Below are 27,781 nucleotides of genomic sequence, written 5' to 3'. Positions count from 1 at the left end.
TTCTCATTTTCACTGTCAATTTTCATGTGTCAAAGACATCTGATTCCAATTTTCATAATCCAAAACATAGATTTTTTGGTTATGTTGATTAAGCTGTATATGTAATACACTTATTTAGTTTAAAATTTGTTTTGTGGTTAATATATGCAGTGAAACAATCTCATAGATTATTTAAATAAGCTTAGTATTAATAAACTCGAACCGCTATGTATTCAACCATTCCAATTCAAAGGTATGTAAGTTTCTGTTCTAATGAGAATCCGAGGAAATATTTAGTATACTTAGATTGATGATATGTTCAGATTATTGATTTTTGGCTATATACATCTTGTTATAACAGACAGTGGGCGAGACTTGCACATGTCTGTCGAGCTTTATCGTCATTGGAGGGCCACAAGCTACCTGTAGGTAGAAAATCAATAGACGGTATTTCACCGCCATTGCGCATATCCCGGTCTCCTACCGACATACTGCAGGCGTTGGCTGCCACGGTCGGTGTCGATCCTACAGCTCCTCATTACAAGTAAGTTTTTTATTTCAATTTGCTTTTTAATTTTTTTCATTTTACTGTTGTTGTATCTTTGGCTTTAAAATTGAAGTGGAGACAACAAAAATACTAAATTTTAAAATATTTGTACCTGTTTCTTCATAAATCCTTTGTTCCCTAACTGGGTGTGGTCCAAATATGTCTTCCTATCTTTACCATTTGATAAGTATTTTCTAAAATTCTTATTCAATATATGATTAAAAGGAAATCAATTCCTTTAAAAACTAACTGAAAAAATTTGGGAAATGTCTATTCTCATAATCTCATCCACTTGTTGATTCTATATTTAGATTATTCAATAAGGCTATTGAAACATCTTTGATTTCATACTAAAGAATCTTTATGAAATAATTAAAATACAATAACAAGGGTCCTTTGTGTCCAAATCCCAAAGCCTAAAAGTGTTTTAATAATTTTCAAAAATAATTAAAGAATAAAGGACAAGAACAAGGACATTGTTTGGCCCAAGGTGAAATTTGTGAATCCCTTTTATTTCTACTATCCAAAAGTACTAAACCTAGACTAACTACTTTTTGTACTTTTAATATTAATGGACAAGAATCCATATTGTACGAGATACAATTAGTTCTAAGTCTATTTATTGGTCTGGATTTTAATATTGTCTGTTATTAATGGTTTTCCACATTCCCTATAATTTGAAAGAGTAGCAAAATAATTTTTGAATTACTTATATTATATTATATTTTTTTAATATTAGGGGTAGCTTTGAATTACCCTGGGTAATAACTAGGCGGGTGATAAAATTTTCTTAAAGTTAAAAAAAAAATTTTCATGGCCTATGAAGCCTACAAAAACCAATCCATATATCTCTGTTCCAAAAATATTTCATGCCCTATGGAACCTACAAAGAGCAATCCGTATATATCTTTGTTCCTTGTTACACAAAAATTTAAATACTAAAGACAAAATATACCAATATTAAAAGAAGATAATAAAAAATAAATATTTTAGGTATCATGACGACCCTTTCCTCATACCTCAGTCCAATTATCGAAAGCGAGCATATGCACTATCTGCTGAGGCAGGACGTAAAGCTGCCACCTGGATAAGGGATGAACAAGCACATTTATTTACTACTCGAGAATGGGATCCCCCAATGAAAATGAAGACTCCATATTTTAATGCCGACCCACATATTGATGCATTTACTCCAAGACCAATTTATAATGATGAAAGCAAGGTAGAATCTTACTTAAAAACAAAACTTTCTTTTTTGTGAACAATTTTTTTATTATTTACTTAAATATTTCATGGACAGGTCACTGAAGAAGATCTTTTATACACAATAAACAATGCCCTTCTAGATGATGCTATAAAAGTATACCAACTCTTAGCAGCATCGGAGGGTGTTAATGATGAACTGAAACTGTCACTGCTTCAATTATTATGTTTTTATAATGAAAAAGAACCCATTGGGGCTGAATGGTTGGAGGAAAGGTGGTTTGCTGCAGCTACAAGAGAACGACAAGCTGCCACATGGAAGTTAGTATACAATAATTCATATATATGAAATTGATGTTTGCCTAGACACCAAGACTCATCAAGCTGGATACTGTTATAATATTTTAAATCCGTCTACATGTTTGGCCGAATAACAAATATCGGATGTTATTATTTACATCAAATAATTACTAATGCAATAAAAAGTTTCTTCAGTTTTGTTGTTATTTCACCTTCATCCGGTTGTAATTTGTACTATTTCTTAAGGTTAGGTGGGCTTGCCGACAAGATCTTTGCTTCAATGGATCCGAAAACACCTGAAGCTTATTGCACTCTCATTCAAGGAATGGCAAAATATTATCAGGTAATTTTTTTTCATATAATATTTACTTGATCTGATATATATTGGTTTTTGATCATTTTTCTTCTGCCTAGTAATAGTTAGTATATATATATATATATATTATTTTATATTTTTTTGTTATTTTTTAGATTTAACTTTATTTTAGTTATCGCTAGTATTGCATGTTACTTGTGTCCTTTTTTGTTATAATTATGCTCTTCTGTACTTTACTCCTCTGTAGGTGTTTATTGTTCCATTAAGGGTTGCCTAGAAGAAAGTGCTTGCTAGAGATAAGGCCGCCCGTTGCCTAATTACATATGTAACATGTGTTTTTTTTTCATATGTATTTTGTAAAAGGTACTGAAGTGTGAACAAATAAATAATTTGATTTTTATTTTACGGTTTAAGATTAAATTTATTTCTCATAAGAATTCCATACATAATTCGCTTACTGAGAAACAATATATAACACTAAGATTAATAATTAGGGCGCACAGATGTAGGTATATAAAATAACATAAAACAGCAACAAAAATGTGGGTAGTAATAATAAACTCGATCATTCAACTAAGCAAAACATAGAACATTGTTCGAATTTGATTTTTTACTATATGTGGCATTGATGGCATATATTTATTTTATTTTTAGTTTTATTGTTATATTTATATGTTTTGGGTATAAATACATGGTATATAAAGCATTTTAAGTATTGGATTTTATTTGTTTTGTTTAATTTAAGTAATTACGAATGTATATTTTAACTTTAGAGGTTGTATACTTTATCTACATAGGTTGTGTTAGTTTGTTTTTGTTAGTATATACATACATATATATGTGTTTGTATATTTTTGTAAGCACTTATTTGTATGTATTATTAGTGTGAGATTTTAGTAGCTTTTTTTAACCGGGCATAACTTTGTTCTCCTTTTATAACTGATGGCAACTTATTTGACTTATTTTAGGCTGAGCGAGCGCATGCATTCGCTCAAGAGGCGATAGAAAAAGGTGTTCCCTTGTCTACCGGAGTTTATAATTCCCTACTCAGTTGTGTCGGTTTTCTTAAAGAAGGCACGGCCTTACGTATAGAGGCGTTAAAGGGACTTCTAACTGAAATGAGTGACCAGGTAAGATTAATAAACAAATATAGCCTTTATTGACAATCTTGTAAGTTACATTTTATCATATTTCTATTGAGTTATTAACGAAAGTAAAGTAAATGTAAATATTATCTTTTTATTTCCTATTAGACACCGGTTTCTTGACCGTCTTGATTTTCAGCATAGGCCTCCCCAAGTGTTCTCCACAAAGATCTATCTCTTGCTTTCGTAGTCCATGTCACTCCTGCCATATTTTTGTTATCATCTTTCCATCTACGTTTTATGTCTAGGGCACCATTCCATAACTTCTTATCAAAGTCCAGCCCATTTGCATCTTAGTTGTTCGATTCGATATTTTATGTCTATAATTTTAGTTTGTTTCCTTATTGGTAAGAATAAATATACAACAGTATTCAATGCTGTCTTTAATAACAACTGTTCCTTCATTTTTACGTTTGTATAATAGGTGTGCACCAATGGATTTATTTCTATGTGCGTATTTAACAGTGAAGAAAAATATATCGAGGGAACTGGCTTGCCTTATAACCAAAAAGCCTGCCATCACCTACTTGCCTATTAGATTGACAAATACTCATGATACTACAGAAATCTGCGAGCCAGACCTAAAAAGGTGGTTGCGCCACTGATTTATTTTATTTTTAAAATAGCTGTATTGGCCAGTTCATGATATTTCTTCCTACAAGTAAAAAAATATTATTACAAGGACGAACGCTTGAATCAAATGTTTGAGTTTAAAACTGCACGGTCGCAGCCAGCAGCTAAAAATAATTTGATTACTTAAAAGCGTTTAGAAAGAAATAAATAAAAAGCTTTATTACACATAATCCTTTTGAGTTAAAAGAGAAAGTGAGCCGCTAGGATTCCCTGTGTCGTGGAAAGCTAGTCATTTGACATAAATTTCTACATAACACTTACAATTTTATTATGAAACTACTGTTGCACAAGAAGAATACTTTCCGTTTTAGCATACAGCTTATTGTTAGTGAATCTATATAGTTTTGAACCGATTGTGAATGTTTTGCTCTTAAGAAAGTGGTTAAAGAGAAAAAGCTTAATATTTGTACGATCTTGTTAAATCGTTTAAAATAATATTTGTGACTTCACAAAGAGGCCAACATTCATTCATCTGTTAATTTTGTATACAATTGCACATTGTACTATTTTTTAAGCACTTGCGCTTGGAGAACGTCAATAGAGGTCACTTGATACACATGCCGCTTATGTGGTCCGAGATTCTTGATAGAGCCAAGAGTATTAAAACTTCTAAAACATTACTGTTTTGAAGGAAGACTATTGTACTTTTGTCAGAATATCCGTACTTGGGTCGTACACTCACGTCAGTGTTAGTTTTCCCTTATGCCGTTAGTACCAAACTTTATATGAATGCTGCTAAAAGTCATTAGGCAAAATATTGTTTGCGGATCTTTGATGATGAGCCGAAACTTGAAAAGTGTAATAAAGGGACGATCCTCGACCAGGCTAACCTCTGACTACAAAGGTCCCAGTGTCTAAGGTCGATATATATCTTTATCGGTCGGAATATTTTTGCTAAAGCGTTTCAGGGTATGACGTCAATGTGTGTCGTAGTGATTGTAGGCATACATTGTAGGTGCATATACTATATCACAATTTTTTTAGGGTATCTCGCCAAACGCAGATACGTTAACAGCGTGCTTACGTTCAATATCTGCTTGGGGTGGAGGACAAATATTGCAAACGATTGCATTACAAATAATGGCAGAATTCAAAGAATTGAAGATTCAGCCGAGCCTTTCCGCTTATTACTACATGTTGTGTTTATTCTGTAAAGAACGTAAGTTATATTAAATAACTCTAAATTGAATGTTAAGTTGAATGTGGTGGCGTCCACCAGTCATCTTAATTTCTCCTCCTGTTGTCACCGCGAGCTTTCTTTATCTGTGACCTTTGTCTATGCGAGTTTTCATTTGTCAAAATCACGAGAGTTAATGCATACAGTGTTACTGTCATTCCAGTGTTGACAACACTTTGACATGTAAGAAATTAAAATTCTTGTGTTTGTTGACGTTGTTTTTATGGTTTTTTTTTGTAAATATTACTGAATGCAAGGATTTAAAATTCACATATTTTTTTCAAAAATGATGACGGAACAGATACAGAAATCTTAGGCTAAGACCTAAAAGGTTGTAGCCAAAGAAGCAATACCAATTTATTTGTAAGATCAAATAAAAAAGTCACACACACACAGCAAGTAAATTATTAGTACAATTGTCTTGGTTAGTATATAATGTTATTCGTATGACTTTGGCTATATTTTTTATTTTGGAACCTGTGGACTATTATTGAACTCTTAAATAAATAAATAAAACCTTCTTGCAGGTGGACAGCGCATAGACATATTGACATCTATATTGACTGATTTAGAAAATAGAGAATGTTTGGAGGCATCAGATGCTATGGATACACATTTCTTCATCACGGCTATAGGAGTGTGTAGCGACCATTTACAGGTAAATTTATAATAATGCAGCGGGGGATTGAACCTATGACTTCAAGGGCCGCACTTAATGAACTTAATACATTCATTTAGTCTACTAAAAAGGAAAAAAATCTATTTTTGTCCTAAAGCTGGAGGCGATTAAAATAATTATTTCCTATTAGATTTCTACTTTTCCTGTAAAATATATAGTTACTCCCATTATGTAGGATGTTTTTTATCCTCGTAATATTTATAAATTAAATCACGCCCGACCGCTTGTGGTATAAATGAGAATTAATATTTAATTTATGTAAAAATAATGTGAGGGTAGGATACAAAATTTTGTTTATTTCCAAAATATTTTTAAATGAAATCAGGCCCGACCGCTTGTGGTATAAATGAGAATTAATTTATTTAAAAATAATGTGACGGTAGGATACAAAATTTTGTTTATTTCCAAAATATTTTTAAATGAAATCAGGCCCGACCGCTTGTGGTATAAATGAGAATTAATTTATTTAAAAATAATGTGACGGTAGGATACAAAATTTTGTTTATTTCCAAAATATTTATAAATTAAGTCACGACCGCTTGTGGTATAAATGAGAATTAATTTATTTAAAAATAATGTGACGGTAGGATACAAAATTTTGTTTATTTCCAAAATATTTTTAAATGAAATCAGGCCCGACCGCTTGTGGTATAAATGAGAATTAATTTATTTAAAAATAATGTGACGGTAGGATACAAAATTTTGTTTATTTCCAAAATATTTATAAATTAAGTCACGACCGCTTGTGGTATAAATGAGAATTAATTTATTTAAAAATAATGTGACGGTAGGATACAAAATTTTGTTTATTTCCAAAATATTTATAAATTAAGTCACGACCGCTTGTGGTATAAATGAGAATTAATTTATTTAAAAATAATGTGACGGTAGGATACAAAATTTTGTTTATTTCCAAAATATTTATAAATTAAGTCACGACCGCTTGTGGTATAAATGAGAATTAATTTATTTAAAAATAAAGTGACGGTAGGATACAAAATTTTGTTTATTTCCAAAATATTTATAAATTAAGTCACGACCGCTTGTGGTATAAATGAGAATTAATTTATTTAAAAATAATGTGACGGTAGGATAAAAAATTGTGTTTATTCTCAAAATATTTATAAATGAAATCAGGCCCGACCGCTTGTGGTATAAATGAGAATTAATTTATTTAAAAATAATGTGACGGTAGGATACAACATTTTGTTTATTTCCAAAATATTTTTAAATGAAATCAGGCCCGACCGCTTGTGGTATAAATGAGAATTAATTTATTTAAAAATAATGTGACGGTAGGATACAAAATTTTGTTTATTTCCAAAATATTTATAAATTAAGTCACGCCCGCTTGTGGTATAAATGAGAATTAATTTATTTAAAAATAATGTGACGGTAGGATACAAAATTTTGTTTATTTCCAAAATATTTATAAATTAAGTCACGACCGCTTGTGGTATAAATGAGAATTAATTTATTTAAAAATAATGTGACGGTAGGATACAAAATTTTGTTTATTTCCAAAATATTTTTAAATGAAATCAGGCCCGACCGCTTGTGGTATAAATGAGAATTAATTTATTTAAAAATAATGTGACGGTAGGATACAAAATTTTGTTTATTTCCAAAATATTTATAAATTAAGTCACGACCGCTTGTGGTATAAATGAGAATTAATTTATTTAAAAATAATGTGACGGTAGGATACAAAATTTTGTTTATTTCCAAAATATTTATAAATTAAGTCACGACCGCTTGTGGTATAAATGAGAATTAATTTATTTAAAAATAATGTGACGGTAGGATACAAAATTTTGTTTATTTCCAAAATATTATTAAATGAAATCAGGCCCGACCGCTTGTGGTATAAATGAGAATTAATTTATTTAAAAATAATGTGACGGTAGGATACAAAATTTTGTTTATTTCCAAAATATTTTTAAATGAAATCACGACCGCTTGTGGTATAAATGAGAATTAATTTATTTAAAAATAATGTGACGGTAGGATACAAAATTTTGTTTATTTCCAAAATATTTATAAATTAAGTCACGACCGCTTGTGGTATAAATGAGAATTAATTTATTTAAAAATAATGTGACGGTAGGATACAAAATTTTGTTTATTTCCAAAATATTTTTAAATGAAATCAGGCCCGACCGCTTGTGGTATAAATGAGAATTAATTTATTTAAAAATAATGTGACGGTAGGATACAAAATTTTGTTTATTTCCAAAATATTTATAAATTAAATCACGACCGCTTGTGGTATAAATGAGAATTAATTTATTTAAAAATAATGTGACGGTAGGATACAAAATTTTGTTTATTTCCAAAATATTTATAAATTAAGTCACGACCGCTTGTGGTATAAATGAGAATTAATTTATTTAAAAATAAAGTGACGGTAGGATACAAAATTTTGTTTATTTCCAAAATATTTATAAATTAAGTCACGACCGCTTGTGGTATAAATGAGAATTAATTTATTTAAAAATAATGTGACGGTAGGATACAAAATTTTGTTTATTTCCAAAATATTTTTAAATGAAATCAGGCCCGACCGCTTGTGGTATAAATGAGAATTAATTTATTTAAAAATAATGTGACGGTAGGATACAAAATTTTGTTTATTTCCAAAATATTTATAAATTAAATCACGACCGCTTGTGGTATAAATGAGAATTAATTTATTTAAAAATAATGTGACGGTAGGATACAAAATTTTGTTTATTTCCAAAATATTTATAAATTAAGTCACGACCGCTTGTGGTATAAATGAGAATTAATTTATTTAAAAATAATGTGACGGTAGGATACAAAATTTTGTTTATTTCCAAAATATTATTAAGTGAAATCAGGCCCGACCGCTTGTGGTATAAATGAGAATTAATTTATTTAAAAATAATGTGACGGTAGGATACAAAATTTTGTTTATTTCCAAAATATTTTTAAATGAAATCAGGCCCGACCGGTTGTGGTATAAATGAGAATTAATTTATTTAAAAATAATGTGACGGTAGGATCAGGCCCGAATCAATCAGGGAAGACCGCTCGTAGTATAAATGTATAAGTGGGAGTTTTTTTTTTAATTATGTGAGGGTAGGATACAATTTTTTATAAGTAAGCGATTATAATAATAAAGCCGGTTTATTTACAATATTTACAAATGTTGAATATAAAGTTTTTATTTGTTATAAACATTATTTTCTTATTACTCGGAATCTTAACTTCCTTCGTGGAGGGACCACGGGTAAAAGCCTCTTCTAGTTTTTTCCAAAAGCCTCTATTACATTATCCATTTGCTCACTAACGCTTCTATATTCACCTGTTTCAGGTCATTTCTCCAACTTCCCCTTGGAAGGACATCGCATACCAATTTAAAACAAAAATAGCAATGTACAAGAGAAAACTTCAATTTTTTTTAAAATAAATTAATTTGTTTTTTTTTTCACAGGACATAAATCTTGCCGAGCGTGTACACGCATTACTAATGAAAGATGATAACTACAAGTTGGTAGGAGACGCGTATAAAGAAAGTATTTATTATAGGCATTTGGTCACGGTGACATGCAGGTATTTATTTATTTATTTCGTTACCTTAAACATAGATGTACAGATTCATAAGCTAGGCAACGGGTGGGCTAAGATGACGATTTATTTCAGGCTTTAGTATGGAAAAATTAAAAAAAACAACCTTTAAGGGCATAATAAATTACAAAAAACATACAGGGATGTAACACTACAAATATACTAACTAAAAATAATAATAATAAAACAGTAAAAGCTAAATTTATGGTTAATTAGTTAATAAATAATTAAAATATACAAATACAGTGTAAACTCTTCACTAAAGTATTTCCGAACCAATTTGACTTAGGATCCTTCAAGAAACGAGCGTATAAGTTCTTAAAAGGCCGGCAACGCACTCGCGAACCCTCTGGCATTGAGAATGTCCATGGGCGACGGTATCATTTAAAAACAGGTGAGCCTCCTGCCCGTTTGCCCCCTGTTTTATAAAAAAAAAATGACACTGAATGGACTGCATTTTAAGGCGTTATCGAGAGTTTTCGTTAAATGAAGAGTAGAAAAACGTATTCATGACTCTTACTTATTAATCATGGTCAACAACAGTCTACACGTGCAAGCAATCCCAATTTGTAAACAAAAGAACGTGCACAGCTGCGTCGTTTAACTAAGTTTAACAACTTAAAAATTACTATAATACACAATAATTGTCCTTATTGAGAGTGGATGTGAGTGCTATGTAGAATGTATCATTGTATGGAAAAGAAGCTAAACCAACCAAAGCCAATTGATTTTGACGCCTTTAGGGAGTTCGTCGTTAAATCGAGAGACGTTCATGGAGTTTACACTGTACTTAAATTTTCAAATACAGAACAGTAATCTCTTACAAAACATTCACACTCTCGTCCCTTATTCCCATGGTTCAAAATCAGCACAATTTTCCAAATTCCTTCTGTAAAAACCAACCTAGGAGTTCAGACACCTCTCATTTGAATTATTCGCGCTTACAAAATAAACACTTAGCTTAGCTTACTAATCCTTAGCTTAATATATTCGGTGGTGGGGTGATCAATAAAAAAAAAATGTTGTAAAGTGCCTAGATTTACTGCAATTTAGGTATTACGTTGTAAACGTATGTATTAAAAACTCTATAAAAAAGGATCAATAATCACATTTAGATTTCTCCTTTTGCATATGTTTGTATATATATATCTTCTATATTTATTATAATTGCTTTTGTTGTATTTAATTTATGTTAGCTGTAGGTTACGAAATAAATAAATTTATAGAAATAAAAATAATTAATATTTGATGAACAAAACTAATTTACAAAAGTTTAGTCCTTATGGCAGTGTAACTTTAACAGGTCACCGGTACTATGTACATGCGCCATCATAAAGCTTTAATTAGCGCTTTTGCACTAATTATATCAATATAAAATAATAATTATAAAGACACTTTAATTCGATACCGATAAAAAATACATATCAAGTTGTTGTTAGTTTTGTAATTTAGTTATTTCCGTTTCTGTGTTCTGCAGTATGGACCACTTTTGGTAAAAGCCTTCCTGAACTATCTGGATCTGTTGTTAGCTACCGTATTAAAACTACAAGTGTACACACACACAATTAATTTTTATTGGGTTGTATGCCTAGACCTAGAAAGCGGTCTTATATATATACAACTAGGTGTAGCTAGTAAACTAAAAAGTATTAATTTGATATATTTTTAACATTCCATAAAATAAAATAAAATTGAAATATTTGCAAAATGTTTTTAGACTAGATCTTAAGAAAATTAATTTTCAGACACGCCCCATTCGAGAAAACGGCACAGTTGTTGGATATGTTAATACCAAACATATATGTGCCAGAGCCATCTGTTATGGAAGAGGTGAGTGCGCATACGCATGTTTATCGCGATATAATGGTTTTTGATCACATAATATTTTAACCAATAAGGGAAATCAGTTAATTCAGTTACACTTCGTCACCTTAACATATACAAAACAACTAAAACGAACTTGTCGATAAAAAGCTTTCAGGGATCTAGTATGGATAGTAAAAAATAATACCTGCACATATAATTAATATATGTGATATGATAATATTAAAGTAAATTTGATGATACATTTTGTGTATGTTTGCTGAGACATTCGTTGGAAACGAAAAGTCATGATTAGTAATTAGTCCAACTTTCATCAATATTGGATTATTCGTTTTGGAGGGTAATTTTGGAGGCGTAATTTTTTCCTATTTCGATTTTTTAAGTATTTTTTTTTTCAGATAATAAATACATTGGAAGTAGCTGGGGCTGGTGATAGACTCGCCGAAGTTTGGTCCCAACTTGTTGTATTTGGTCTCGCGAAAAGAATTAAAATTGTTGAACAATTACTGAATGCACTCTGCCAATGCTATACTTACCAAGGTATGTGAAATCTATTGTAAATATTTATTTTAACTAAAAATAATATGGGGTAATAGAAAAATCACGTAATCAAATTTACGATTCCAATATATAGCTGTCAATGTCGTAAAAGCAAAATATATTTTTCATGGTAACTACACATATACAAATATATATATGAAATGAAAGCTATTTGTTTCCTATTCCACGATATATACATTGTTCTCGGGGCAAGCGATATATATAGAGTATAGGAACATCCATCAATAACGCACTTATAGCGAGACCAGTTTCCGTAGATAAACATATATGTATGTATATATATTTAAGCTTAAGTGGTATTTATAATTATAATGTAAATAAATCTAAATAAAATACTATAAGATAATTATTAGTGTCTTTGATGCTCGCACTTTACCCACGTAAGGGAGCGTTCAACTATTACGTCACGCAATTTTTGGAGAATCTTGACACGGTTTCGGAACCACACGTGCTTTCGGGATGTGTATTTGTGTGTGGAAATATATACACATAGGACAGAAAAAGGGGTGAGTTCACAATGTTGGGATTACGTTTTTTTTATTATAGAACAGTGATAGTGATACCGCTGCCCATGGACACTCGCTATGTCAGAAGACTAGCAAGTGCGTTGCCCGTCTTTAAGGAATTCGTACGATCTTTTCTTGAAGTACCCTAAGTCGTATTGGTACGCTTTTTTCTTGAAGTACCCCAAGTCGTATTGGTACGCTTTTTTTCTTGAAGTACCCCAAGTCGTATTGGTACACTTTTTTCTTGAATTCCAAAGTCAATTAGTCGGGTAGTAGGTCCCCAAGTCGAATTAGTTCGAAAATAGTACTGTGGGCAACTGGTTCTACATCACTATGTAGTTTTTGTCGCACCGCAAAACTGCCTTAAGAAAAAAACGCTTAAATAATTAAATTTTTTTTTGCAGATGATGAAATCAAAGAGAAAATCCGAAACGCCGCAGCGGATATGCTAAAGTTTGGACAATTGATTGAAGAACAGAATGAAAATAGAAGGACACCCACACAACAGTAATTACATGTTTAATAATTGTTTCGTTTATCAGGAATTCCATGTCAGGAAATATAAAATATAATTAATAAGTATAACCAAAATTATCTGGAACTTACAAAACATATCAATTACAATTTTTAATTTAATATGTAATTCACGGGCTTGATCTATGTCGTAACCTCAAATCAGCCGTTGAATTCCCAAAAAAAATTTCTTTAAAAATTAAATTGCTTTAATCACAGCTAAATGACAATAATAATGTATTTTTGTCACCGCACTCTTGCATTTGTTGTTTTTCATTCAACTTTGAAAAACACATGTTGTGGTTTGCCGACTACATATTGACAGTTTAAAGAGTTTTGTTTCGAGATCATAAAGTTATCAGTTATGATAAAGCCGCTAGTTGAACGGCGCTCTTTGGTTAAGAGGATTGAACATCTAAGATGGCTGCGCCGTGTACATCGTTATACGTTTAACAGGTTATCAGCAACGGCTTTAGCGAATATAATAGATTTGTGTGCTGACGTAAACGATAAAGCCGATCCCAGCTGGGAGGTTGTTGGAGAGGCTTTGGGAAGGCTTCGATCGGAGCAGGCCGTTGGCGTACCGGATAAACCTGAAATATTGGCGTCGGTCGCGAAAAAGGCTGCTAACATCGGAAAACCGGGCATCGCAGCTGTAAGTATATAATATTTTTCATGTTAGAAATAAGAAATCGTAGCCATTGCGTTAAGGTTTTAACTCCCGAAGGTAAGACTGAAAATATGTACCGAACGTTGCTAAAGTAACGCTTTTTTGATAAATGCTGGTTGGATTACAGGTAACTAGATACAGGTTTATGTCTCTTAGATACAGCCTGTGAAGTATCCGCAGGGTTGCTACTGTACAATTTTCAATTAATAAAACCATTTGCGTGCGTTTGCGATTTGCTTTTAATATTGCGACTTCTCCTGCCAACTTTTGTGTACTTTTTCATTATGAATATAGAAACATATTCCACAGTTGAGACGTGCTTGGCGAGGCATTGCGTCGGTTTCCACGGAGCCGGTGCAATGCCTCGTCAGGTTCGTTTTAACTACAATTCCACTAAAGATTCAGTTAACTGCAAAAGACACTCCAAAATATTCCTTTTCACATATATTGAGTAAATTATTAATAAATGTATCTATTTTAATCTGTTGAATGTAGTTTGTTAATGATTCATCGTATTTGTAATAATTATAAGTTGGGGCATAGCTCGTTAGCCATTGCATTGGCCGTAATACATCGTGCCCAGGTAACGGCCCACCGAGCATGCCCTTACAAAACTCATCCTAGTGTTCTAATGTTCTATGTAAAATGTATATTTGCATAAAATCTGATGTATTAAAGTTATAAAACGTGTTCGGACATAGCTCGTTAGCCATTGCATTGGCCGTAATACATCGTGCCCAGGTAACGGCCCACCGAGCATGCCCTTACAAAACTCATCCTAGTGTTCTAATGTTCTATGTAAAATGTATATTTGCATAAAATCTGATGTATTAAAGTTATAAAACGTGTTCGGACATAGCTCGTTAGCCATTGCATTGGCCGTAATACATCGTGCCCAGGTAACGGCCCACCGAGCATGCCCTTACAAAACTCATCCTAGTGTTCTAATGTTCTATGTAAAATGTATATTTGCATAAAATCTGATGTATTAAAGTTATAAAACGTGTTCGGACATAGCTCGTTAGCCATTGCATTGGCCGTAATACATCGTGCCCAGGTAACGGCCCACCGAGCATGCCCTTACAAAACTCATCCTAGTGTTCTAATGTTCTATGTAAAATGTATATTTGCATAAAATCTGATGTATTAAAGTTATAAAACGTGTTCGGACATAGCTCGTTAGCCATTGCATTGGCCGTAATACATCGTGCCCAGGTAACGGCCCACCGAGCATGCCCTTACAAAACTCATCCTAGTGTTCTAATGTTCTATGTAAAATGTATATTTGCATAAAATCTGATGTATTAAAGTTATAAAACGTGTTCGGACATAGCTCGTTAGCCATTGCATTGGCCGTAATACATCGTGCCCAGGTAACGGCCCACCGAGCATGCCTTTACAAAACTCATCCTAGTGTTCTTATGTTCTATGTAAAATGTATATTTGCATAAAATCTGATGTATTAAAGTTATAAAACGTGTTCGGACATAGCTCGTTAGCCATTGCATTGGCCGTCATACATCGTGCCCAGGTAACGGCCCACCGAGCATGCCCTTACAAAACTCATCCTAGTGTTCTATGTAAAATGTATATTTGTACAAAAATGTGATGTATTAAGTTACAAAACGTGTTCGGACATAGCTCGTTAGCCATTGCATTGGCCGTCATACATCGTGCCCTGGTAACGGCCCACCGAGCATGCCCTTACAAAACTCATCCTAGTGTTCTAATGTTCTATGTAAAATGTATATTTGTATAAAAATGTGATGTATTAAGTTACAAAACGTGTTCGGACATAGCTCGTTAGCCATTGCATTGGCCGTCATACATCGTGCCCAGGTAACGGCCCACCGAGCATGCCCTTACAAAACTCATCCTAGTGTTCTAACGTTCTAAGTTAAATGTATATTTGTATAAGACCTGATGTATTATATTACTAAACATGTAACCACACTCTGGATATTAGAAATAATAAATGTGACATTTCGATACCATGCATGTTTTAGTTATTTTATGATTTGGGTTCTATGTTTCTCAGCGTTGGAATTAGCATAATCTCTTTTCCTAGTAATGAAAGTTGTATATTAGTAAACTGACAGTGTTGTAACATTGTTAGTTTATGGTGCTAACGCTACCGCTGATATAGATAGACTCGACATGCAGAGATCGAAATGCATTGTAATTAAAGATAATTTTCGGTTTTATGTAATGAGCTAACTTTAAAGGCCTCGTCGAGCATTCCCATACAAAACTTCTCCTAGTAGTCTAACGTTCTATGTGAAACGTGTACTTGTAAAAAATGTGATATGTTATATAATCAAACCTGTTTGGACATAGCTTGTAAGCCGTTGCATTGGCCGTCATACATCGTGCCCAGGTAACGGCTCACCGAGCATGCCCTTGCAAAACTCATCCTAGTAGTCTAACGTTCTATGTGAAATATATACTTGTACAAAAATATGATGTATTAAATTTTCAAACCTGTTTGGACATAGCTTGTAAGCCGTTGCATTGGCCGTCATACATCGTGCCCAGGTAACGGCTCACCGAGCATGCCCTTACAAAACTCATCCTAGTAGTCTAACGTTCTATGTGAAATGTATATTTGTGTAAAAATGTGATGTATTGTATAATCAAACCTGTTTGGACATAGCTTGTAAGCCGTTGCATTGGCCGTCATACATCGTGCCCAGGTAACGGCTCACCGAGCATGCCCTTGCAAAACTCATCCTAGTAGTCTAACGTTCTATGTGAAATGTATACTTGTACAAAATTGTGATGTATTAAATTTTCAAACCTGTTTGGACATAGCTTGTAAGCCGTTGCATTGGCTGTCATACATCGTGCCCAGGTAGCGGCTCACCGAGCATGCCCTTACAAAACTCAACCTAGTAGTCTAACGTTCTATGTGAAATGTATATTTGTGTAAGAATGTGAAGTAATATGTAATCAAACCTGTTTGGACATAGCTTGTAAGCCGTTGCATTGGCCGTCATACATCGTGCCCAGGTAGCGGCTCACCGAGCATGCCCTTACAAAACTCAACCTAGTAGTCTAACGTTCTATGTGAAATGTATATTTGTGTAAGAATGTGAAGTAATATGTAATCAAACCTGTTTGGACATAGCTTGTAAGCCGTTGCATTGGCCGTCATACATCGTGCCCAGGTAGCGGTTCACCGAGCATGCCCTTGCAAAACTCATCCTAGTAGTCTAACGTTCTATGTGAAATATATACTTGTACAAAATTGTGATGTATTAAATTTTCAAACCTGTTTGAACATTGCTTGTAAGCCGTTGCATTGGCCGTCATACATCGTGCCCAGGTAGCGGCTCACCGAGCATGCCCTTACAAAACTCAACCTAGTAGTCTAACGTTCTATGTGAAATGTATATTTGTGTAAGAATGTGAAGTAATATGTAATCAAACCTGTTTGGACATAGCTTGTAAGCCGTTGCATTGGCCGTCATACATCGTGCCCAGGTAGCGGCTCACCGAGCATGCCCTTACAAAACTCAACCTAGTAGTCTAACGTTCTATGTGAAATGTATATTTGTGTAAGAATGTGAAGTAATATGTAATCAAACCTGTTTGGACATAGCTTGTAAGCCGTTGCATTGGCCGTCATACATCGTGCCCAGGTAACGGCTCACCGAGCATGCCCTTGCAAAACTCATCCTAGTAGTCTAACGTTCTATGTGAAATATATACTTGTACAAAATTGTGATGTATTAAATTTTCAAACCTGTTTGGACATAGCTTGTAAGCCGTTGCATTGGCCGTCATACATCGTGCCCAGGTAGCGGCTCACCGAGCATGCCCTTACAAAACTCATCCTAGTAGTCTAACGTTCTATGTGAAATGTATATTTGTGTAAGAATGTGAAGTAATATGTAATCAAACCTGTTTGGACATAGCTTGTAAGCCGTTGCATTGGCCGTCATACATCGTGCCCAGGTAGCGGCTCACCGAGCATGCCCTTGCAAAACTCATCCTAGTAGTCTAACGTTCTATGTGAAATATATACTTGTACAAAATTGTGATGTATTAAATTTTCAAACCTGTTTGGACATTGCTTGTAAGCCGTTGCATTGGCCGTCATACATCGTGCCCAGGTAACGGCTCACCGAGCATGCCCTTGCAAAACTCATCCTAGTAGTCTAACGTTCTATGTGAAATATATACTTGTACAAAATTGTGATGTATTAAATTTTCAAACCTGTTTGGACATAGCTTGTAAGCCGTTGCATTGGCCGTCATACATCGTGCCCAGGTAGCGGCTCACCGAGCATGCCCTTACAAAACTCAACCTAGTAGTCTAACGTTCTATGTGAAATGTATATTTGTGTAAGAATGTGAATTAATATGTAATCAAACCTGTTTGGACATAGCTTGTAAGCCGTTGCATTGGCCGTCATACATCGTGCCCAGGTAACGGCTCACCGAGCATGCCCTTGCAAAACTCATCCTAGTAGTCTAACGTTCTATGTGAAATATATACTTGTACAAAATTGTGATGTATTAAATTTTCAAACCTGTTTGGACATAGCTTGTAAGCCGTTGCATTGGCCGTCATACATCGTGCCCAGGTAGCGGCTCACCGAGCATGCCCTTACAAAACTCATCCTAGTAGTCTAACGTTCTATGTGAAATGTATATTTGTGTAAGAATGTGAAGTAATATGTAATCAAACCTGTTTGGACATAGCTTGTAAGCCGTTGCATTGGCCGTCATACATCGTGCCCAGGTAGCGGCTCACCGAGCATGCCCTTACAAAACTCATCCTAGTAGTCTAACGTTCTATGTGAAATGTATATTTGTGTAAGAATGTGAAGTAATATGTAATCAAACCTGTTTGGACATAGCTTGTAAGCCGTTGCATTGGCCGTCATACATCGTGCCCAGGTAGCGGCTCACCGAGCATGCCCTTGCAAAACTCATCCTAGTAGTCTAACGTTCTATGTGAAATATATACTTGTACAAAATTGTGATGTATTAAATTTTCAAACCTGTTTGGACATTGCTTGTAAGCCGTTGCATTGGCCGTCATACATCGTGCCCAGGTAACGGCTCACCGAGCATGCCCTTGCAAAACTCATCCTAGTAGTCTAACGTTCTATGTGAAATATATACTTGTACAAAATTGTGATGTATTAAATTTTCAAACCTGTTTGGACATAGCTTGTAAGCCGTTGCATTGGCCGTCATACATCGTGCCCAGGTAGCGGCTCACCGAGCATGCCCTTACAAAACTCAACCTAGTAGTCTAACGTTCTATGTGAAATGTATATTTGTGTAAGAATGTGAATTAATATGTAATCAAACCTGTTTGGACATAGCTTGTAAGCCGTTGCATTGGCCGTCATACATCGTGCCCAGGTAACGGCTCACCGAGCATGCCCTTGCAAAACTCATCCTAGTAGTCTAACGTTCTATGTGAAATATATACTTGTACAAAATTGTGATGTATTAAATTTTCAAACCTGTTTGGACATAGCTTGTAAGCCGTTGCATTGGCCGTCATACATCGTGCCCAGGTAGCGGCTCACCGAGCATGCCCTTACAAAACTCAACCTAGTAGTCTAACGTTCTATGTGAAATGTATATTTGTGTAAGAATGTGAAGTAATATGTAATCAAACCTGTTTGGACATAGCTTGTAAGCCGTTGCATTGGCCGTCATACATCGTGCCCAGGTAACGGCTCTCCGAGCATGTCCTTACAAAAGTCTTCCTGGTAGTCCAACGCTCTATGTGAAATGTATATTTGTACAAAAATGTGATGTATTAAATTTTCAAACCTGTTTGGACATAGTTTGTAAGCCGTTGCATTGGCCGTCATACATCGTGCCCAGGTAACGGCTCACCGAGCATGCCCTTTCAAAACTCATCCTAGTAGTCTAACGTTCTATGTGAAATGTATATTTGTACAAAAATGTGATGTATTAAATTTTCAAACCTGTTTGGACATAGCTTGTAAGCCGTTGCATTGGCCGTCATACATCGTGCCCAGGTAACGGCTCACCAAGCATGCCCTTTCAAAACTCATCCTAGTAGTCTAACGTTCTATGTGAAATGTATATTTGTACAAAAATGTGATGTATTAAATTTTCAAACCTGTTTGGACATAGCTTGTAAGCCGTTGCATTGGCCGTCATACATCGTGCCCAGGTAACGGCTCACCGAGCATGCCCTTACAAAAGTCTTCCTGGTAGTCTAACGCTCTATGTGAAATGTGTATTAAACATTGTGTTTAATGTGATTATTGCGTTTGGGCTTGCTTGTGAGTGAGGCCGTTACACATCGTACCCAGTTAACGGCTCACTTGGCAATTCCTTAACGCGGCCAACGAAACCTTACAATTTACTAACCACATGCTTGGGCTTGCTTGGATTGCTAATGGAACTAATCCCCAAGTGAGTGTATTGTTCTAATATTTTGTTTTATTTACACAACAGGTTTTGCTACGCGAAGATATTTGAACATTGATTTTTTTAGCAGAAGTTTTTTTTAAGTTATTTAATTTGACTTTTTTTTATGTATGTTGATGTTATCTGTATTGCACTACGGATTGTATACATAAATTTCAATGTATTCCACAGACTGCACTAACCTACCTTGCCGAGTGTGGTTTTGAAGAAGCAACGAAAGCATGTGTGGAGACACTTGGAGTTATGTTGAATAGACCAACTGATGAAGTCCAGACGTTACTGCAGGAGCCGAAATCTGCCCTTGTAGCTTCATTGCACCCTTCGGCCCTTGTCATCGCAGAAGCTTTTCATCTGTAAGTACCATGATTAATTTAACAGAAATTAATGTCAATCTATATCTTATATATATAATTCTACTGTACGTGTGTATGTCACTAAACTACCCTTAAACGGCTGGGCCGATTTGAATTAATTTTTTTGTATGCGATCACGTGGCGTCCATGGTTTAGATTTACAAATCAGCCGGGCAGGTGGAGCTGCAGTCGATATCTTAGTTATTTATTTATACAGCAAACAATAAGTTCTGAACAGCTGGACAGATTTTGATGAAATGTTTTGTGTGTTCATGTGGAATCGAGAATGATTTAGATTATTTCGTATGTAAGACGTCTATCGGATCCACTAAAGATCTTAAGTATATAAGTAGTAAGTAGCCCTATTAGTAGTTTGCTAGTTATGTAGCTTAACACTGCCGAATATTCTTAGATATTCTTCTTATAGAATTATGATGGAACATTCGCTATGTTTATCCTTTCACCACTCAAGCATTTTTTGCAATTTGCAAAAAATAAATGCATTTTGTAAATATTTTTTTGTATTAATACTTTTCAGAGCTAAAACTGGTGCATCCATGGATTCCTCGAGTTCGGACAGTGATAGCGATTCTTCGGACAGTGATTAGATTTAGTTTTTAGTGAATAATAATTTAGTTGGAAATAAAATAATAGTCAGTATATCATTTTTTATTTAAAATACATGTTCTACGGACTTTTTCTATTGATGCAAGATTAATTGTCGGACCTATGTCAAACACTTGAGCAGTGTTGGCCAAAGCATCCCTGAGGTCGTAGGTTCGATCCCTGGTAATGGACTTTCTATATGCTTTTAACATTCGCTCGAACGGCGAAGGAAATCTTCGCGAAGAAACAAGCTTGCCTTAGACCTAAAAACTCGACGGCCGCGGTGTGTGTCAGGCACAGTAGGTGATAACCTACTTGCCTAATAGGTTGACACATGATCATGAAACTGAAACAAAAATTTAAGGCCCAGATCTGTAGCGCTACTTATTTATTTTTTATGTAAAATAATTACAAATTTGAAATACTTTTTGGTTAGTTCAAAATTTATTATTTTAAAAACTCCTGTTTTCATATGATTACCTTACTTTAGTTAGATTTTATCACTTTGCCGAACTAAAAAATAAATTGAATTACATCAATTTATAATCGGATACAAATAAAAAAACGCCCTAACAAAGATTACGATATAGGGTACGCCCTACCAAATTTAATATATTTTGAGTGCCCCACTGATTGCAACATTACGCTACATGGATACAGCATAATAAGGATCTTGTAAATAACACTGCCTTATAATGCCTATTGCATATGAAAAGATTTAAGCACTCAAAACGTTGGGTTATGTAAATAGCGTAATATAGATTTATATCTGTTAAACAAGTTCCATTACAATCCTAACTTAAACTCGGCCACTATATTTATCACAACACAATGAACCAGTGCGACGAACTCATTTCTTCAAGAAGTGTTAAATATGATAATTGGATGCGAAAATCGTATTTGAAAGTTTTCTCCATTATGTCTCAGTATTCGTTTGGATGTCACCAAGTTACAACTAATTTATTTAAAAATGGAAAAGTTACTATTTGGAATATTTGTGATTACGGTAAGTTTTTTCAAATTCTCTAACCTTGACAGACAAAAGCTTCGTCCGTTCCCAACGGAAGCCAAAGCCAGCTTACTAGGAACTGCCAAAGTGTCAACACATGGCTGTAAAATCATGTGGTGATTTCATACGATCATGTTTATTAAAACATTTGGATCGGGCTTAACGCACTAATTAAGTGTACAAAACTAAATGAACTTAAGAGTTTCCGGATCTCAATTGGCTAATTAATGTATTGGAAAATCAACGAATTCTTATCTGCAAAGTAATAAAAAGTATCTTTGCCTTATCAAATGTATACATACTATAAAAATTGTTTATCTTCAGGTTTTTCCGGCTGTTCAGTGCAGAGGACGTAACCACATATCCAGTAGACTCGAATGTGGTCCTTTTGGGTTTGTTTGCGACGGGATTACAAGAGTGCGTATTTGTGAAGAGGGCAATGTTTTAGGACCCAGCTTTCGTTGTCCATCTAACACCGTATGCAACGAAGAGTCAACAGACGTGTGTGAAAGCACTATGAATTATATAGATCCAATCATCACCAGAAACATCCGGTGTTATCGCAACGAACGTCTTGCTGACACCAGTGTTCCAGGCTGCAAAGGGTATATCATGTGCATTCCCAATAAAAATAGATTCCAAGGCCTGAAATTCCAGTGCTCTGGACAAACAATATTTAACGGATTCACACGAGCATGCACGTCACCAGAGAAATATAAATGTCCGCTTACAAATAGTACTGTACAAAATAAATTCTACTCGGAACCTCTCGGCAACCGCAGACCTTTAAATGCATACGACCAGCTTCATAAGCCTATTGAATGTGAGAACTATAAATTCGCAGTGACAAGTGAAGACAGTCCATCACGTGTTACGTACTTTTGTCCTCAAAGACCAGCTCCAGGAGAAAGCAAAATTCGATGCACTGTATTTTCTAATAGTTTCTGCCTGGCACTGGAAAGAGACGATGAGGATCAATTTTTACAAGGAGCTGGCTCCGCTTTTCGAAAACCAAGAAATAATAACTAAGCTTAACTTTTAAGGTTTTCTGAGAGTACTTTTATTTATAAGACTGAATTGTACCTTAATATTAGAAACCCCTTTAATTTTATGTTATATAAAACATCCCTCACTTTGTATATGAGTTCATTCTTCTTATAAAACATTCTAATAAAAATCATACACATTTAAACAATTATAACGTATAATATTGATTAAATCAGATGTTAAATAAAAACGATAATTAAAATATAACCTAACTGTGTACACTTATGTTTCACATTCATAGCTATCTTCATCCACACATTTTTTCTTCTTTTTATTAAAAACCTCATCCGAATCGCATTTTTTCTTCTTAAGTCGAATTTTTGATTTTGATATCTTTTTACAAACGTAGTATTTCCTACAATGGTTAGGATCTGGGAAAACCCCCTCTTTTTCACATTTAAATTCAACATCCGTATCCTTGCTCACAATTTGTCCTGAATTAGAATCTGTGCTATTACTACTGCTTGATGTTGAATATGATTCCAATGTAAACTGCTTTACAATAACAGGATCTTCAACACATGTGATGGACGTTCTATTTAAAAAGTATCCTTTGTGGCATCTTAGCTTAAACCTTACAAACTTGCTTTTGTGTTTCACACAAATATAATAAGTGTCTCTACTCCAAAGATCACTGAACCTTCCTGGAGAAACACATTGAAACTCGTTGTGTCTTACACAATGGGATAAATTTCGAGTGCACTGGTTTAGGATGTCACTGAATACGGAATTTTGAGGGCATTGGCCCACTATAGGATTCATTGTTCCAATACACATGTAGAAAGTTTGGCAGTTGTTTTGATCTGGATATTTACCGCTGTATCGATTCAAACAAGTAAAATTTAATTGTTCTAAAGTAATATCAGGTGATGTTTTGTTATTTCGTGTAGTATTATGTATGGTTTTATTGCAAGGCTTATTAATCTGTACTGACACTGTTTCTTTTTTATCTTGTACATTTGGTAAAACGCTTTGCTTTTTTCGTATAGTTTCATGTCTCACTAAAGTTATGTTATGAGCCAATGCAATGGATGGTGAATTCATTTCCACGGTGTTATTTATATGTGTATATGACGCATTTGATATTAAGGGTACTTTACTATTCAGCTGAGATAAATTCAGCGTTTTCGTACTGTGACTTACTAGTACTGTTGTGCTCCTTGTAACGTTAGTATTATCTATTTCCATGGTAGATAATTTAATTGCTTCACCTGCACCTTCAATCTTTGAATCTTCAGAGTTAATAACAACTGTCTGAGTGCCATTCATTATCGCAATTATTGGGCCTTGAGGCACTCCCGTTGATAACTTATGAATTGTTTCAGTTGTTATGTCTGGAATTTTTATTGGCAATTTATTAACCATTGGGTTAGTATTTCCAACAGAAGAGGAGTACTTATCTTCATACTTTGTCGTATTGGTTGGTTTTGATTCTTGTATATAATTTACACTCTCTGTGATTTCCTTATCTTGAAAATTACTATACGCATAACTTTCTGTAGCATTCACATAAGAAGTAGTAAACATGTCATTAATAAATGTAAATATATTGTTTACACTAGACTCATCTTGTGATATAGATAGTGTTGATTTCATTTCAGTTGAAGGTACTGTTACAGTTTTCTCTAACTTGTTCTTACGATCTATTGTCACTGTTCCTAAGTTATTAACATCAAATATTGATGGTATTGTAGAGACAGTATCACGGCTTTTATGATCATATATGACATTCATCTCTTTTGTAACTTCATATTGGTTGTTATTACTTTCAGCGTTCTTTAGCCAGGATGAATTCATAAATTCCGTTGTTATACGACGATCTTCGATACCGAACGTATGAAAGTCTGTGTTACTTTGTTCACTGATTGTAGTTTCTTTTATATAAGTGTCCATAGCTTTCAAATTAGTTTTTAATTCCGTAGATGTTGTTTTTGGATCCTTAAAATCAGGAAAGGTTATCTTTGTATTAGATTTATAGTCATAAACTGGTAAAGAACTAGTAGATGCATACGACTGTGTGAAAGTGGTATAAAAGTTCGTATTTGTTTTGTCTTGATTTTTATAGTTGCTCTGTTTCGTATTATGGTCGTTATATCTTTCAGTAAAAACTGTATCATTTATTTTGATTTCAGTTATATTATCTTGGGCTGTGAATAAAGGAACGATTAAATTATCTTTAATAATGGACGGAGTTTCGATTGGCGACAAAAGTGAACTATCAGTGGAAATTTGATAATCTAATGCCTGAGTTGATCCTAAATTTATTTTTTTAAAGTCATTCTGTGTTGAAGACGACACATAGTCATTCAATACAGTTATATTTTCAAAGCTAAATAGGGATTGTTGCTCGATGTTAGGAATCGTTCCTTTATGATCATATGGACTTGTAATATCTTGCATTATGTATTCTGTATCTGGAACTTTTGAAGTTGTTTGTTGCATCTCCGAGAAATCTTTGTCGTTTTGAGATGACATTTCGGTCACCATTAAATCTAAATTTAATACGGCAGTACTGGTAGTAACATTCTGAGTATTTTTTAAAATAATATTGATATTTGCTTTTGGTGAATAGCTACTTGAATGGTGTGTATTTTCTTCATCCTTATATGTTATTTGATTAACATCGTTATTAAATATTTGCGAAACATATGGGCGTGTCATATATTTAACAGAACTTTCGTCTATTGTAGTCGTAAACTTTGGAAAGTATTTTGCCTCATATTCTTCATTAATTATATTTTCTTCAGTTGTGCTAACTACAGTATTTATATATTCGTGTATATCTGTAGTTGTTGGATAATTTATATTGGCATCGATAATATTACTATAATTAATTTCAGTGTCTTCAGTTTTTTCAGAATTTATTGTAGTATCTTCTTCTGGCACTTTAGTTATTGAATTATTATTTATATAGTCCTCTACATTTGAAACATCACTAATATTGGTCATTAATACATCTTTAACTATCAAATTTTCCTGTTGAAGTGTTGTTAATGGGGTCGTTGTGCCAAATTTATTATTATTTTTGTAATTATTGAACTCTGTAGATATTTCATAATTCATAATTGTGTTAGTTACTTCGCTGGGCATCTCCTCTGCCTCCTTCAATGCCGTTATTGGACTAAATGTATCTACATAATCTGAGTAAGTATTCAAATATGTATCTATCTCTGTAGTTAAAGTAGTTATTTCGCTGTTAGTTGTTCTTTGAATTTCCTCATTTTTTGACTCTTGCGCTGTTGTTATAATCTTATCCGATTCAAAATTTCTTGTTAGAGTTATTCCACCTGGCCCATAATTTAAATTTAGAGGTGCATTTGTAGTGGCTTCTTCTTGATACGTATAAAAATTTAGTATTGGAGGTTCTTCTTTAGGAGGTTCTTTAATTATGATATCATTGCTGGAAATATGTTGATCGATATAGCCAGTAGTAGATTGTGTTTCATCATATTGCGTTGTCGTTTGTGTAGTACTTTCCGAAAGAGTAGTTGTACTCACAGTATCAAAATGATGATAATATTCGTCGGCTACTGCATTTTTTACTAATTTCACCTGTTGACTAGATATAGTTGCATCTTCTGTTATAGTATAAACAGTCGGAGGTAGAGCAAGTTCTTGTGTAAATGTAGTTCTCTCTGTATTAATTTCATCGTTTATTTTTGTTTCAGTTGTGGATTCCTGATTTGTCGATGTTTCAGGTATTGTTTTTCTTGTTATCAACTGATCATCGAATATATCGTAATATTTTTCTGATTTTACAGAATCCTCTTTATTAAACCAAAACGGTAAGAACGTCGTATAATCACTGTCATCCCGCCATGTTTGTGCATTTAATTCAGTTACAGATACTTCACTTGGCAAAATTGGTTTTAGAGTGGTCGGTGTGTGATATTCGCATTCAAAATCGTTGGTTTCTATACATATTGTCGGCGGTGGGCACGGTATTATAAAATCTTCAACAGTTGTTGAAACACCGTCGCCTAAATCCAGACATATCATGAAGTGAGTTGAGTTGAGACAGTAGAAAGCTTTTCCTTTGCAATCAGAATTTATGGCACTGACAAACTTCACTTGGCTAATAACCACTGCCTGAAAATTGAAAAGATTTTAAATAAATACATTTGCATAGTTAAAAAGGAGTTAAGGTAAACTCACGTACTTACCAAAAACAAGAGCACACGCGACTTTTTAATTTCTTTTTCTTTGAAAGCCATGGCCACATTGTTATCGTTATAAAACTTACGCTATTAAACACTCGGTTGTTTATAACGTCGTTTTTCTGCAGACTTTCCGTCAAATGTCTACCTCGCTTGTTGAACTAAGATAATATGAATCGTCAAGGCAGTTATTAGCTCAAACATCATTTACATACACTGCCACATATAGATTACGAGTGATATTAAATAAATATATCTTGACACATAATTTCCCGTGATGTGTTAAATATTGATGAAACACATTCTTAGCTGTAACACTCATCAAGTTGTATTGCAAACACAGTATTATATCAATTCTAACACACAAATATACAGTATTTACAATGTTCGTTTAGTAATTAAAAATTCATAAATAGAAAATTGAAACAAATTTAAAAAGTTTGGTCCCAGTGGTGTACACAGTGTACCTTTAATTAGCGCCTGTGCAAGCCGAAAGGCTTATATATATTATTCTGTTAAAAATTAATAAGGTTAAA

General features: G+C 33.8%; 3 protein-coding genes and 1 long non-coding RNA gene across 7 annotated transcripts; 2 read left to right on the top strand and 2 right to left on the bottom strand.

The window, feature by feature from the left end:
• Positions 1-52: 52 nt before the first annotated feature.
• On the top strand, positions 53-21,086 carry LOC123711660 (protein PTCD3 homolog, mitochondrial). The gene is made up of 15 exons (XM_045664326.1): positions 53-232; positions 341-523; positions 1,520-1,748; positions 1,827-2,050; positions 2,276-2,372; positions 3,314-3,475; positions 5,108-5,282; positions 5,828-5,958; positions 9,437-9,555; positions 11,316-11,400; positions 11,793-11,934; positions 12,866-12,968; positions 13,431-13,629; positions 20,245-20,426; positions 20,965-21,086. The coding sequence occupies exons 1-15, from the start codon at positions 207-209 to the stop codon at positions 21,032-21,034; spliced, it is 2,127 nt and encodes a 708-aa protein (XP_045520282.1). The 5' UTR covers positions 53-206; the 3' UTR covers positions 21,035-21,086.
• Positions 13,624-19,348, bottom strand: LOC123711661. Of its 4 annotated transcripts, none has more exons than XR_006754000.1 (5): positions 19,286-19,348; positions 18,970-19,127; positions 18,022-18,811; positions 16,600-17,863; positions 13,624-16,441 (listed from the first exon to the last, which is right to left on the bottom strand). It is a non-coding gene; the product is annotated as an uncharacterized LOC123711661 (long non-coding RNA). The 4 variants fall into 4 exon arrangements; XR_006753998.1 differs by having other exon boundaries at positions 16,600-16,915; positions 17,074-17,863; positions 18,970-19,329; XR_006753999.1 differs by having other exon boundaries at positions 18,022-18,179; positions 18,338-18,811; positions 18,970-19,329.
• Positions 21,087-21,939: 853 nt separating the features above from the next.
• LOC123711735 lies at positions 21,940-23,070 on the top strand. Its single transcript, XM_045664466.1, has 2 exons — positions 21,940-22,038; positions 22,366-23,070. Exons 1-2 carry the CDS (start codon positions 22,003-22,005, stop codon positions 23,068-23,070), a joined length of 741 nt encoding a protein of 246 aa, XP_045520422.1. The 5' UTR covers positions 21,940-22,002.
• Positions 23,071-23,310: 240 nt separating this feature from the next.
• On the bottom strand, positions 23,311-27,437 carry LOC123711734 (DEP domain-containing protein DDB_G0279099-like). Its single transcript, XM_045664465.1, has 2 exons — positions 27,252-27,437; positions 23,311-27,177 (listed from the first exon to the last, which is right to left on the bottom strand). The coding sequence occupies exons 1-2, from the start codon at positions 27,300-27,302 to the stop codon at positions 23,311-23,313; spliced, it is 3,918 nt and encodes a 1,305-aa protein (XP_045520421.1). The 5' UTR covers positions 27,303-27,437.
• Between the last annotated feature and the right edge of the window lie 344 nt (positions 27,438-27,781).

The sequence above is a fragment of the Pieris brassicae genome, chromosome 7 (assembly GCF_905147105.1).
Source record: "Pieris brassicae chromosome 7, ilPieBrab1.1, whole genome shotgun sequence".
Lineage (NCBI taxonomy): Eukaryota > Metazoa > Arthropoda > Insecta > Lepidoptera > Pieridae > Pieris > Pieris brassicae.
Note: the sequence above shows the minus strand (reverse complement) of the source record. Positions and strands in the feature narration are given on the sequence as shown.